The following is a 15336-nucleotide window of genomic DNA, read 5'->3' as shown; positions in this document are numbered from 1 at the left end:
CTTGGAGAGCTTACTCTATGCCAGGCACTTAAGTGCTTTGACTGTATGAGCTCACAGAGTTTTTACAACAACTTTATGAGGTAAGAACTGTTACTCTCCCCTCCTATTATATGATCAAACTGAGGCACAGAGATGCTGAGTAACTTGCTCAGGGCTACACAGCCAACAATGCAGTGGGGCTAGGATCTGAATCTGGGTAGTCTGCCTCCATTTTCACTCTAACCACTGTGCTCTACTGCCTGAGAAATCATATGTGAATAAAGCGTTTGTGTTCAAATAAATTTGGGGCTGCTAACTAAAGGTAAGATGTTCATCATTTTTCAGGACTTCTCAAAGTTCGGTATGCATTTCCATAAACCTACCTCAACTGTGTCCCCATCCTCCATCTTCCTATCTCTTCTCTCCGAAGCCAACCCCTCCACTTTCCTTGTCTTTTTTCAGACTTGCCTCTCATTATTGCCTTCTTTTCTTCCTCACCAGTCTCTCCCTCTCTGCTGGATCATTCTTGGCAGCATACAAGCATGCTCTAGTAATCCCCTTCTTTAAAAGCTCTCCCTTGTCCCCTCCACTTTACCACCCTATTTCCCTGCTCCCATTCACACCTGCACTTCTGGAAAGACTGGTCTGGGCACAGTGTCTTCCCTTCACCTCTCATTCAGTCTTCAGTCCATTACTGTCTAGCTTCTGGCCTGTCACACTACTCCACTTGGCCTGGACCACACCAGTAGTTCCCTGACTAAATTCCCTGCTGCTACTCCCTCCTGCCCCCAAATTCATCCACTGTCCACCAGGGGCCAAAGGAGTCTTGTTGAATGCGAGCCAATTCATGTCTGTTTATTTAAAGCACTTGAATGCTTTCCTATATCCCTTCAAATAAAAATAACTCTACCATGGGAGACAGGGCCCTACACGGTCTGGCCCCTGCCTGATTCTAGCCCTGTCCATCTCCCACCATGCCAGCAAGGATGCTGGCACTCATGTAACTTTTATAGCTCTTCCCCTTCTGCCTGCAGCTGTCTGGTTACATGACTGCCCCTTCCTGTCCTTCAGTCTCAGTTCTGTCACAAAGGGACAGTGTCTCATGTGAGACAGCTCCCAGCTAAGTAGATAAGACAGTTACTCCACCACTGCTGCTGCCACGTCTTGCTGTCCCTTTGTGATGGAACTACGTAGGATACTGCTAGAACTCTCCAGGGGGCTGGGCCCCTGCATCAGAAGGAGGGGGATATTGTTACTGACTCCATTTATTGCCCACAGATCACGGAGGCTGGTTACGTGGACTCTATTCTGAAGCCCATTTACTGTGTGGAGTGAACACGGTTCATGCCTGGTCTGTTATTCCACCAGCAAGGTAAAACAAAGAATATCTCTCCCTCTGTTTTTCTGTCTCTGCCTCTCTTTCATACACACACATCCCTAAAACTGTATTCTAACTTCTTAAAAAAGGAACGTTTGCCAGTCTTTTAAAATAAGCCAACTCCCTTTTTTTCAGTATGAGACTTAAAATTTCCAGTTTTTCTTTAGAGTCAAACACGAATTTTAAAACACTTTTGAAGTAATTTGGGAGCAGAATCCTAGATTTTCAGTTTTCCACTATTGCATGGTTGATGCATCCATAATTTGACAATTTTTAGTAAGTTGCCTTTACTGAGAGCAGTCATGTAGGTTTTCAAAAAATTGATTCCCTGTTTTTTCACATTTATAATTCATTGGTTATTATTATTTTAAAATTTAAGGATTTATTGTTATTAACCCCTTAATTTCTAAACTGATTACAGAATTTAGTGACAGGCTTCAAGAGGTCTTTGAAAGCTGAAGTTTTAGTATATGTGGTTATTTTTCTTCAAAGGGTCCATAGGCTTCATCAGATTCTCAAATGTATTTTTTTAATCGAAGTACAATGTTATTTTAATTACTGCTGTACGGCAAAGTGAGTCAGTTGTGTGTATGTATGTATGTGTGTGTGTATATATATATATATATATATATATATATATATATATATATATACACACACACACATACATACAGATTCTTTTTTTATATTCTTTCCCATTATGGTTTATCATAGAATATTGAATATAGTTCCCTGTGCTATATAGTAGGACCTTGTTGTTTATCCATTCTATATATAATAGTTTGCATCTGCTAATCCCAAACTCCCACTCCATCCCTCCCCCAACCCCCTCCCCCTTAGCAACCACCACTGTTCTCTTATATCCATGATTCTGTTTGTTTCATAGATAGGTTCATTTGTGTCTTATTTTACATTCCACATGTGATATCATACATTTGTCTTTCTCTTTCTGACTTACTTCACTTAGTATGATAATCTCTAGTTGCATCGGCTTACTAAATATTAAATGATGTCATTACAATAGGTACAACTTGAATCCACAGGTTTGGGAACAGGTTCTGTAAATGCAACTCAGCTGGGGAGAACGAAGCGGATGAGTACAGGGTACTGGGCCAGAGCCCCCCAGTCTCAGTGTGCTTTACAGGCAGAAGTCAGTACATTTTACAGATAGAATGGAGGGTGCTGTTAAGTGGAAATTGGAGGGCAGAACGTCTACTGAATATTGCCAACTAATTTTCAGAGAAAAATCACATTTGCAGGTCTTAGTTTTGCCAGCAGGTGGCAGATGCGGCTCATGAGCTGGTTTTGGGCAAGGACTTGGCCAGAAGCTTGAGCCTTTGCCACTATTAATGGCTAAGGGAAGACAGCCTCCCTTTCATCATGTGAAACCCCTTTGGTCTTTTCTGCTCTTTTGATAGCCTGGCAGCATTTTCTCTCTAGCTCAAAGTCGGCAGAATTTCAGGGCTGTGGTGAGGGAACTCAGGACCATAAAATACACGGGTGTTCCCACCAATCTCCTCCTAGCCTCAGTTTCTCCTCTGAATGGGGAGCATGCAGCTTATTCCTTTGTTACTGAGTTGTTGTGAGGAATCAGTCACTTCGTATTATTTTCTTTCTCCTTGAACAGAGGAAGGCAATATTTCACCTTCTGGGAAAGCTAGTCACCCAGACTGACTGCTGTGATGGCACTGGTCCTGGGAGCAGATGCAGGTAGTGCTCTCCGCTCATCCCACCCCTCAGAGCTCTGCAAGAGAACTCTGACTGCTGATGCTGCTGAGGGCCCTCAGCAGCCACTTGTCCTCTTGGCTGGTGAGGCCAAAAGTGACCCAGCAGCAGACCAGTCATTGGCCTGCCTCACCACTGTAGAGTTACCAGTTGGCCTGGGCCTGTAGGCTTGCACCTTATAGTGCAGAGCCAGCACTTCTGGGAGCACTGAGACCCTGGCATTTAGAGGATTGCTATCACACGATAGTTTATACCTGACTCGAGGGGGCCTGAATGACTTCTCCAGAGACAATAGTCGGAAACTGGGGCACTTTGTTGACCCCACTCCGCTCAAAACCACTGTAGTTTACAGCTGGGGGTAGTGAGAGGTGATATAGGTAAGGACACCATGAGCAGGAGCAAGTGATGCTGGCGCTAGCACTGCCTGTGCCCCAGAGGCCAGTCCCCTCTGCTCAGAGGTGGCTTCTTTGGTGCCCCTGAAGGCCCATCCTGTGGAGCTCTGGCCCAGGCCTGGGCTGTGTGTGGTGGCAGCCACGGAAAGGCTTTCTTGAAGGATTTACCCCCGTGGAGCCTTGAAGTCTGAGGATGAACTGGAGGACGAAGGTAAGCAGGCAGGGAAGGGAGAGGGGTTAGCACCAGCTCGAGGGGAATTTGCAAGGGAGATGGGCACAGTCTGAGGCGTCTGCACCTGGAGGACAGAGAACAGGCACTACCTGTCACCTTGGCTCACCTTTCCTTTAGAGGCACACCTTGTCACCCTGCACACTCCCAGGGTGCAGAAGCAGGGAGTGCAGCACCCTTGCTGAGCTCTGACTCACAGGCTCTAGCTTTAGAGCAGAGCTAGAGTCAAGGGAAGGAAAGCAGGTTACAGGGGAAGGTCTGAGAGGAATTCCAGGACAGACACAAGCCGCAGAGGCCCAGGCGGCTCAGAGAGGGAGCAAGCAGTGAGGAAAACCATCCTGCCCAGAGCACAGAAGATGGAGCTGAGAGCACAGAGATGTGCCGAAGTCCAGCTTCAATGACCATGGCAACACGGGGTGCTCTTCTGGGACCTTTGCACCCCACTTCTGAAGGCCCCACACCATTCCACCCATGGGATACCTTGAGGACTCCCAACCCTGCGAGAAACAGGAGAGGTCAGTTGGTACCCTCACTTTGCAGGCCCATAAAGGAGTCAGGCATCCAGGCATCATGCTTTCAGGGCAAGTTTAATAAAGAATGCAAAAAGGTCCTGGTGAGCTATTCAGATCCCAAGTGCCACCTGTTTTGGCAGCCACGGGACTGTCACCTCTGATGCCTGCCACACCCTACTCACTCAGAGCAGCATCCAGAGCAGGGCTCGAGCTCCCGACAAGGGGTGTCAGGACTGCTCTCTCCAGCTGGCACCAGATCTCCTGGCACCACTGAGGCCCAGGTCCAAGCTGCAGAGGCTCTGGTTCCTCCCGAGGCCACAGGAGGTTAGGGAGGGCAAGCTGAGCAGCAGCGAACTCTCCCCACTCCTTTACTTTGGTGCTCTGGCACCTTTTGCCCCAACAGTCAGGCTTCCCAGGGTTGAAAAAAACTCCTCCATTTCCTTCTGCAGCAGCTGGTTCCTCTTCTCTGCGTCCTCCCGTGCCCGCTCCGAGTTCCTCAGCTTTATTTCCAGCATTGTGTACTTTTTCTTTTCCTGGTCTAGTTCTTCTTCTAGCTGTGACATTCGTTTCCTCAGGTCGGCACTACCTTCTTCGAGTCTTAAAATTCAAAAAGAAAGACAACATGTTAGACTGGGGCCTGCTGGGTTTGCCAAGAAAACTCCATTGTCAGCAGACACTTGATGGGGCGAAGGAGCTGGTCAGGCCTGGGACCGGGGGAAGGACGTGTGCGGGCTCAGACCCAGTCCTAGGTAAGGCCTCACAGACTGCATCTCCTCACAAGACCCTGGGGCTTTCCCCCATGCCATTCAGGCCTCATCCCCAAGACCCTCCCCTCAGCCTTTGGCACTAGAGGCCAGGGGCCTCCCTGAGTCCTCACTCAAATACAAAGACCACTTACCCTCCCCACCCAGCCAACTGTCCTGCTGAGGGATGGACTGCCAGCTGGCAGAGAACAGGACTGAGCCCTGTACCGAGAGGGGAACAGGAAAATGTCCTCATGTTTGCTCTTCTATGAGACTCCTTGAGCTTCTGGCAGAGACAGCAACTCGCAGGAAACCCCATTCAGGTTGTCACTTCATCTTCCGTTCCCTCTCGGCCTTCACACCCGAGCCCAAATGTCTCAGCCTCTGGGAAGCTTCTCTTGATCCTCCCCAGCATATCACCCACATTACTGCTCCTTTTTGCTACCACAGAGCTACACCTCAGGCCTCTGTAGAGGTTAGCACATCTATCTTTTCAACCAGACCCACTCCTGTGAGACATGAGGGACTTGCTGCACCTGGCTCCTAGGAACCGACCTGACTACAAGACACATGACTGTGGGCAGGACTCAAACTTCACTGAGCCCTGGTGTCTCACCCTGAAAATGCAGGGGACGGCCTCCCACCTATGCACTGTAGCTACGATGGACCAAGGAGACCACGTGTGCACAGCACACCACCTGGCACATGGTGTACATGAAGCAAATATCCATTCCCTGCCCCATCCAGGATGAGGCCTGGGCCTTCACCCTCAACCACTGAACACAGAGCATGGAGAAGCATGGAGAAGTCTGGAAGAAGAGAAGGATGCCCATTTTCACTACTTTGATATAGTACTGCAAGTCCTAGACACAGCAATCAGACAAGGAAAAGAAATAAAAGGTATTCAAATTGGTAGTGAGGAGGTAAAGTTGTTATTATTTGCAGATGACATGATACTATATATAGAAAACCCTAAAGACTTCACACAAAAACTACTAGAACTGATAAACGAATTCAGCAAGGTAGCAGGATACAAGATTAACATAGAACTTGGTTGCATTTCTTTATACTAACAATGAAACAAACAATCCCCTTTGAAACTGCATCCAAAAAAAAAAAAACATTAATAAATCTCACCAAGGCAGTGAAAGACTTATATGTTGAGAACTACAAAACATTAATATAGGAAATTGAAGGTGATTCAAAGAAATGGAAAGAGATCCCATGCTCTTGGATTGGAAGAATTAATATTGTTAAAATGGTCATACTACCCAAAGCAATCTACAGATTTGATGCAATCCCTGTCAAATTACCCATGACATTTTTCACAGAACTAGAACAAATAATCCTAAAACTTATATGGAACCGTGAAAGGCCCAGAATTGCCAAAGCAATCCTGAAGAAAAAGAACAAAGCAGGAGGCATAGTACTCCCAGACTTAAGGCAATATTACAAAGCTAGAGTAATCAAAATAGCATGGTATTTGCACAAAAACAGACATATGAATCAATGGAACAGAATAAAGAGCCCAGAAGTAAACCCACACACCTATGGTCAAATAATCCTCAACAGAGGAGGCAAGGATATACAATGGGGAAAAGAGTTTCTTTAGCAAGTGGTGGTGGGAAAGTTGGACAGCCTTATGCAAATCAGTGAAGTTAGAACACACCCTCACACTATACACAAAAACAAACTCAAAATGGCTTAAAGACCTAAGACGTGACACCATAAAACTAGAAAAGAACATAGGCAAAACGTTCTCTGACATAAGTCATGACAGTGTTTTCTTAGGTCTCCCAAGGCAACAGAAATAAAAGCAAAAATAAACAAATGCGACCTAATCAAACTTAAAAGCTTTTGCACAGCAAAGGGAACCACAAACAAAACGAAAAGACAACCTATGGAATGGGAGAAAATACTTGCAAATGATGTGACCAACAAGGGCTTAATTTCCAAAACGTACAAACAGCTCATACAATTCAGTAACAAAAAAAGCAAACAACCCAGTTGAAAAATGGGTAGACGACCTAAATAGACATTTCTCCAAAGAAGACATACAGATGGCCAATAGGCACATGAAAAGATACTCATCATCACTAATTCTTAGAGAAATGCAAATCAAAACTACAATGAAGTACCACCTCACACTGGTCAGAGTGGCCACCACTAAAAAGTCTAAAAATAACATGTTGAAGAGGGTGTGGAGAAAAGGGAACCCTCTAACACTGTTGGTGGGAATGTTAAGTTGGTGCAGCCACTATGGAGAACAGTATGGAGGTTCTTCAAAAAACTAGAGTTGCCATATGATCCAGCAATCCCATTCTTGGGCATATACCTAAACAAAACTCTAATTCAAAAATATACATGCATTCCTATGTTCATAGCAGCACTATTTACAATAGCCAAGACATGGAAACAACCTAAATGTCCATCGACAGATGAATGAATAAAGAAGATGTGGTATATATATACAATGGAATATTACTCAGCCATAAAAAGGAATGAAGTCATGCCATTTGCAGCAACATGGATGGACCTAGAGATTATCATACTAAGCGAAGTGAATCAGAGAAAGACCAGTGTCGTATGATATCACTTACATGTGAAATCTAAAATATGACACAAATGAACTTATCTATGAAACAAACAGACTCATAGACATAGAGAACGGACTTGTGGTTGCCAAGGGGGAGTGGTGGCGGTGGGGAGAGGGATGGATTCGGAGTTCAGGATTAGCAGATGCAAACTATTATATATATATAGGATGGGTAGACAACGAGGTCCTATTGTATAGCACAGGGAACTACATTCAATATCCTTGGATAAACCATAATGGAAAATAATATGAAAAAGAATATATATGTATAACTGAATCACTTTGCTGTACAGAAGAAATTAACACAGTGTTGTAAACCAACTATACTTCAATTTAAAAAAAAAAGCATGGAGAAGGGAGAAAGCCTCCTTTCACCCTAGCCTCCCATCTGGGGAGCAGATGTTAGAAGACCCCCCCCAAGGCAGGGGCAGCAGGCCCCCCAGGAGTCCCCTCACTGCTTCTCCTCCCGTCCAGGCCCCTCTTTTGCCAGGTCCTCCCTGACCCCTGGTGCTCCTGAGCACAGCCTCCACGCCACTCCTTGAGGGACTTTGTCCCACCTCAGACTTGAAGCACTTAAAGCACTCAGTGTGCTGACAACCCTCAATCTTTATCTCCCTCAAGTCCACTCAGAAACTTAATAAGTATCTCCAACTTAACAGACCCACAGCTGAGCTCCTGCCCTCCTTGCCCAAGTCACCCTCCTATAGCCCCAGTCTCCCCAGCTCAGTGACCACCTTCTTCCAGATGCTCGGCCAAAACAAAAATGGTGTCTCTCAAGTCAGTTCTTTTTCTCACCACCACACCTGATCAACTGGAAAAACCCAAACATATTCAGAATCTGGCTGCTTCTCCCACCTCGACTGCTGCCCTGTAGGTCCATGCCAGCCACAGGTCTGACCTAGATGGCCATGGCCTCCTAACTGGTCTTCGTCTGCCTCGTCAAGCGCTCCTGAGCACAGCAGTCAGTGCACCTCATCAAAGTGATCAAAGTCCTCCAGGTCTTCCAGCAGCTTCACATCTCACTGGCAATAAAATCAAAGCATCACTCCTGCCAAAATGCCTTGCCGCCTGCCCCACTCTGACTCCGCCACGCTTTCAGAGCTTGCCCAGACACTCCGCCAGTACACAGTGGGGCAGGGACTCAAACCCATAGCCTGCCAGGCAACAGTACTGCATTTCCCCTGAGAACCCCAGCCTCCAAGAAGGTGAAAGATCTAGAAGCTCAAGTCAGCTCCACAAACAGCCAAGAAAGTAAGATGTTGATTCTGACCCCCTCTGAGGCTGCCCTCAGTGTCTGCCGAGTAACACTTCCTGTACACTCTGAGCTCATCTTCAGCAGTAATCACCTTCCAGTGAATCTGCAGGGAGTTCCTACTATTACCTCTGCCTGGTCAATTCCAACCCAGTGCTTACATTGTGGGTTTTTTCCACAATTTTAAACCCCGGAGTTTGACTCATACTGTGTCCTTTCTCCTCCTTGCTCAGCTCAGTCCTATCAGTCCTTCAAGTCCTGGTTCTGACATTGCCTGCTGTGACTTCCCCCAAGGCAGGGGCTGCTGCCCTCATGGCCCCTTTCCTGCTATTTTCCTGCCGTGAACACAGAGACTGCACACACCTGACACTCCCCAGGTGCCCAGGAGACAGCTGCCAGCAGAACAAGAGGGTCAAATGCTACCATTCCAGCTCCCTGTGGCAATCCCAGGCTCAGAAATAGAAGCATGAATCCCTTCCACCTCCACTGTCTGATGGAAAAAGGAAGCACTCAGAACCCACTGAAGCCCCCTGCTAGTGGGTGGGACATGGGTTCATAGGTCTGATGCATAGGCTGATGCAAGCCCTTCGGCAAAAGCAGCTAAGGGGTCTGATGCTGATGGAAGCACCGCTCACTGTCCAGTGTAGGCTTTGCTGGTGATTTTAATTGGGGAACCTGGCCTCTCAGAGCTGGAAAATGCCTTCTGCACAGGGAGGCTGGGAGGATGGAACCAGGGCCCATCAGTGAGCAAGCCTGCAAGCCTTAAAGGGTGGCATGAAGGACTTCCCTGGTGGCACAGTGATTAAGAATCCGCCTGCCAATGCAGGGGACACGGGTTCGAGCCCTGGTCCAGGAAGATCCCACATGCTGCGGAGCAACTAAGCCCGTGTACCACAACTACTGAGCCTGTGCTCTAGAGCCGGAGGAGCCACAACTACTGAAGCCTGTGCGCCTAGAGCCTGTGCTCCGCAACAAGAGAAGCCACCACAATGAGAAGCCTGCGCACCGCAACGAAGAGTAGCCCCCGCTCGCGGCAACTAGAGAAAGCCCATGGGCAGCAACGAAGACCCAACGCAGCCAAAAATATATAAATAAATTTATATATTTAAAAAAAAAGGTGGCACGAGGTGTCCTCTGTGACCCAGCAGAAGGGAGGGCTTGGCTCAGCAAGGCCAGCTCCCTCCTCAGAGAAAACAGGATTTTGACCCAGAAGAAGTCCTCACTCTACATCAGGTCCAACCATGGGCAGTCAACCAGGCTGGCCTGGGGCCTGCAGTGCACGTGTGCCCTGCCCCAGTCCCAGTTCCCCGGCTACAGGACATACCTTGGGGGCCTGCCTCCTCCCTGACTGAGGGCCCCAGAGGGACCGCCACTGACCCTCTCCATCAAAGGCCTCTGACAGCATGCCACCCCTCAGCTCCTGAGCTTTCCCAGACGTAGGATCCCCACCCCTCCACTCCCAGCCCTGTCCTGTGGGCATTGTCCCAGAAAGGCGGCTCCTGGGCGCTGGCTGCTCTGAGCCCTGCCTCCAGGAGGCTTTCTTTCAGAGCCAGAGGCCGACTGCCCGGACCGGTGCCCAGTGAGCTGGCTGGCTGCGAGGGCCCGGCCCAGCCCAGGGAGCACCCGCCTCACACTCGCCCAGCAGCTGCAGCCCTTTACCTTTTCACACTCGTCTCGTACTCAGTCCTCTGCCGGCACAGCTCTGCCCTGAGCTCCGTGACCAGGCCCTGGAGAGCCTCAGTACGGTGGGCGAGGTCCTGGGTGAGGCTGCCTGGGTCACTGGGCTCGCTGCTGCTGATGCAGGCGCCCACCCTGTCCAGGCAGTGGTCCAGGTCTGGGGATCTGCACTCTTCGCTGCTGCTGGGGACAGGGGAGGGCTCGAGGACCCCCTCAGTGTGGAGGGAGCTGCAGGCAGAGGAGTCACTGGCCCTGCACGCTGTGCAGCTGCTGACCGAGCCCCTGGCTGAGGCCTCGCAGGAGGAGGCCCCAGACCATGGCATGCTGGCCACGCTGGGCGTGCTGGGAAAGGGGCTGGGCAGGGGCACGTTGTCATAGGTGGAGAGTCTCTGCTCGGAGCCTGAGTCCTTGAACCGGTCTCCCGATGAGGCCCGGCGGTGGCCTCGCAGGGAGGACAGCCCGTTCATGAGCCAGTTCCCTCCGGAGGAGATGATGGGCACCTCCAGGGATGAGGTGCCCACCTTTGGGCTCCCCGACCGGGACCCTGACTGCCGGAAGGAAGACCTCCAGTTGGGCAGAGTCTGCACCTTCTTCCCAGGGCTGATAGCAGCAGGGCTGCTTCGGCTACCCAGGCCTGTGGGAGAGGTTCTAGAGAACGCCGCCACGGCAGCCCCATCCAGAGAAGAGGTCCTGTGCGAGGGCAGGCCGGGGGCACTGGGGCTGCCGGGCTCTGCCTGGCTGTCCCTGGTGACCTCCTCGGAGCCCCATCCCACGGTGCATGGGGGGCTCCCCCGTGAGGAGGCTGGCGCTTCCATGGTCCTCGAAGTGAAGAGCTGGCTGTGTTTGCGGATCAGGACGGTCATCAGGTGCTGGACCAGAGAAGTGCCTGCCAGGAAGAAGGAACGAGAAGAGCCTGGCTGTGAATGCCTCCAGTTCAGGCTCTCCAGACCAGTCAGGGGAAGCTGCAGCTCGAACCCAGGGTGCCCAGCCCTGATAGTAGCCCCAAACCAGGCTACTCAAGTGAGGACTCAACAAGAGCTTGCCATGTGCCGCCCCAAAGGAAAAGACGGCCACCACCACCCCAAATCCAGGCAGGGACAGAAGGACCATACCCAAGAATCCCCCTCCTCCAATGTGGGCCCTGGAGCACCGAGCAGCACTGTCTCTCCGCACCCACTCCACCCAGCTGGTGGGGGGAGGAGCAGGCACAATGCCTGGTAAGGCTGTGGGCTGAGCCAAGGGCAGGCTGGGACTGGAAGCCAGGACCTGGCCCTCTCGGCTGCCCCATATGCTGCCCACAGTGGCCATGCCTGACCGTCCACACTCTGGGGGGCACAGGGCTCTGGGACACAGAGTAGAGATGTCTTACAGGTGCATGTAGGCACACGTACACAACCCCATACACACGCAGTCATACACACAACCCCGTGCACACAGACAGATGCACACGGCTGCCCCCCAATGTGAACAGCCCCACACACGCACACAATCCCTCTTCTCCAGGCCACAGCCCCTGAGATGCAGCCTGTGGCATCTGTGGGGACTCGGTTCCTGAGGCTGTGGGGTGGGGGGAGGGGTTAGTGACAAAGGGAGGCGGTGCAGAGGGACCATGGTATCGATCCTCCTGCCTCGTTCCCTCCTGTTGTCCTCAACCAAATACCAGAGACTGGGGAGGCTTCTGCGTGATGAGGAGGGTGATGTACTTGGGTGGACCCTCCCACTAGAAGTAACTGAGAATCGTGGGGAAAACTAAGTAAACAATCTTTAGTCCAGAAAATTAGGTGTGGCAGGAACTCAGCAAGTCAGTGGGGTGAGCATCTGCCCTCAGACGTTTGTGCAACCTGGCAGGCGGGAGCCTTGGGGAGACCTGCCAGTTAGGCCAAGGGCGTGCCAAGTGAGAGCACCACCCCCAATGGTTACACCCTCAGCTGGGGGTGGTGAGGGACAGCTCCACAGCGCACCCTGCCCCTCCCCTAGGTCACGCTCAACAGGAATGGCCACTCTGCCCTCAGCCTGCCTGGCACCAGGGGCAGCGGGCTCCAGCTGGCGTTGGGTGGGTCCTGTGTGAGTCCCCGCCGGTGTCTGCGCTCAGCTTGGACTGGCTGCGGGTTTCCTGCCTGTGAGCGGCTAGGCTCTCACACTAACCCCGCTGGGACAGTCTTCCATGGGGTCTCCAGGCAGGGCTCTCATTTCCCTGCCAGCCTGCAGCTGTGCCCTTTGAAAAGTCGGGCTGACAGAGTCACCTTGCCTCTCCTGGCCTGTCTCCTCATCTGTAAACTGGGGGCAGTAACCACAGTGCGGGCTGCTTGTGAAGATTAAAATGCGGTGGTAGAAGTAAAGTACTTGGCAGAGGCCGGGGCGTGTTAAAAGCACCTGCTGTTGCTGCCATTTTTTTTAATCATTATTAGTTTTCATTATAGAACGGAATATTCCTAGGGTTTGCAAAAGCTGACATCCAGAAGAAGCCTGTGACAATTACTTAATCGAAAATTACTTCAGTAAAACAAAAACATCTGTGTGTGTTCAAGGGCAAGTGCACTGACCTTTTCCACACCCGCCCCCCAGCCTCTCTCACCATTCTAACTGTACCTTATGACCCCATCCACAGGGCAAAACTCCTTTTCCTCTTATAGCTGACCCCATGGGGGAGGAGGCGCTGGAGGAGGCGGTGAGGAGGTCCAGAGAGGCTGCTGCCAAATCCCCAGGGATGGAGCCGCCCTTCCTGCCGGCCTGGCGTTGAGGATGCTGAGGACTTGCCCAGGATCAAGGCGAGCCCAGAGCACCACGCACACCCCCACCATTACCTTCCATGATGGTCACTGGGTCTTCTATCTGTGGCCGAAGTATATTAGGTCCAAAAACAGTTGCCAGGTTCTGGACGCTCATCTTGTTGACATCTGAGTGGGACTGAACTTCATCCAGAAACCTGCAATGTAAGGAAGAGACAGTTGGCAGAGAAGCAAATCCTGATGCCAGATCTACTGGGAGCTGCCTGGCCCCCATGCTCAGCTGCACCCACATTTCCACAGCTGCTAAGCACAGCCAGCTGCCCCTGCCAGGCTTGGAAGAAGGCAGAGCTTCCCCTAAGATCTGAGAGGGCCGTCAGAAGCAAAGGCCACTGGGACAAGGGCCTGTCATGGAAGGACACACAATTCTCCCACCTGCGGTGGGGGCAGATGCCCAGGAAGGCCCAGATACCCCCAGACACGGGGCTGGGTGAAGGCCACCCTGCATGTCCTCTCCTGGCACCCTAAGCCTAGGTCGTGGTCAGGAGGCAGACCATGGGGAGGGGATGGTGAGAAGCGCGCAGAGGAGGCAGAAGGAACAAAGGCTGTATCCTTTTCCTTCGGGAATGATGTGCTCAGGGCTGTAAGCTCTATGAGTGCAGTGACTGTGTTCTTCTATATTCCCCACTGGCTTGACAGACATGTGAGTAGAAGCATGACCCAGGCCCCCGACCCCCCTGAAGGGCAGGGAGCCAGAGCACAGGGGAGGGAAGCCCCACCCCTAGTCACTTACTTGCAGATATATCTGAGCAGGTTGTAATTGACCAGGGGCAGGCTGCTCACTTGTTTAGCCAGCTCCAGAGTTCCCTTGGGATTGAGACAGAAAAACAGCATTTCAAAGACCAGCAAGGAGGCCTCAGTCCTTCTCTTCCTAGAGGGAGTAGGGGGTGAGAATCCGAGTCCAGACCTCCATCCACAGCCCATGGGCCTGGCCCCAGGTGACCAGAGGGGCACCACCACTTCCATCTCCCTGGCTTGTGACCTCCGGGGGGGAAGCAGATTTACTTTCTAGAAGCCGTTGGGAGGGATGTGCCTCTGCAGGGCCACAGAGGAATGTCAGGGCCAGCTCACTGATCGAGGTACAAATATTTGCCAGATAAAGACCCCTCATCTCCCACACGGCCAGAGGGAGGGCAAACAGTCCTTCCCCAGCCGGAGCCCACCAGGGCTGCAGGGGGGCACTGCAGGGGTGGGGTGGGGTGGGGGGCCTGTCCTGGGAGCAGTCTCGAATTCTTTTGGGAGGCGGCGGGATAGAAACAGATGAAAGGTCTGGTTGTTTCTGAACCCCACGGCCGGCCTGGGCAGCCTGAGTTGGTTGTAGGAGCAGGTGATGGAGCAGGAGTGCCTACTGGGTGGTGGCCCAGCCTGAGCTCCCTGCGCTCGGGCACGGCTGGGACACGGCCTGCTTTAGGAAGTACCTGTCCCTCCGGGAGACAGAGGGCCGCACACAGGGAGGGGATGCTCCAGGCACCTCGCCCCAGCGTGCCCTCCACACACAGTGGGATGTTCCAGCCCTCCCCAGATTAGGAGGTTCTAGGCCTGTCCCCCACAGAGCAGGCTGCTCCAGGGCACCACCACCCCCTGACACACACACAGCAGGTGGCAGGATCTGTGGGCCATGAAGAGTCACAGAAAGTCCTGTTTCCACATACCCGCCACCAACTATCAGGCCCACCCCCAAGGATGGGTCCCCATGAGCCACTAACCTCCCCCTCGTCCTTGGTGAGCAGCTGGGCGCAGCTAAGGAAGTCCTCATACCTGGCGAAGGGGACCACAGGCTCAGGGAGCTCCCGCAGGTAGAGCTTCAGCAGGGAGGCCACCGTGTGCACGTCTGTTGTGCTGCAGGCAGAGGGATGAGTGTGAGGCCTGGGCTCCAGGGAACTGCAGGAGTGACCAGTACCCCGCCCCAGCCCCACCAGGGGCAGCCTCTGCTCTCACGTCCATGTGTGTGCGTGCGCACGCACGCACTGTGACAACTGGCTGGTGAACAGGTGAGCGTGAAGGGCCCCCTTCCACTGCCCTCCTGCCTGCCCCAGGGTACTCTGGAGGGTGACGTGCAGCTGCTCC

At 51.9% G+C, this 15336-nt stretch overlaps 1 protein-coding gene across 4 annotated transcripts in view; it reads right to left on the bottom strand.

The window, feature by feature from the left end:
* Positions 1-4289: 4289 nt before the first annotated feature.
* ARHGAP22 (Rho GTPase activating protein 22) overlaps positions 4290-15336 on the bottom strand; it is a 166423-nt gene continuing 155376 nt past the window's right edge. For all 4 annotated transcript variants that reach the window (XM_060078687.1, XM_060078768.1, XM_060078845.1 and 1 more), the window contains 5 exons: positions 14976-15108; positions 14003-14076; positions 13288-13409; positions 10466-11369; positions 4290-4812 (listed from right to left, as the gene is read on the bottom strand). In XM_060078687.1, the coding sequence (XP_059934670.1) occupies positions 4584-4812; positions 10466-11369; positions 13288-13409; positions 14003-14076; positions 14976-15108 (1462 nt within the window). In that variant the 3' untranslated portion in view covers positions 4290-4583. The remainder of the gene's footprint in view (positions 4813-10465; positions 11370-13287; positions 13410-14002; positions 14077-14975; positions 15109-15336) is intronic.

Source organism: Mesoplodon densirostris, chromosome 1 (assembly GCF_025265405.1).
Source record: "Mesoplodon densirostris isolate mMesDen1 chromosome 1, mMesDen1 primary haplotype, whole genome shotgun sequence".
Lineage (NCBI taxonomy): Eukaryota > Metazoa > Chordata > Mammalia > Artiodactyla > Ziphiidae > Mesoplodon > Mesoplodon densirostris.
This window is presented reverse-complemented; position numbering and strand designations above follow the sequence as displayed.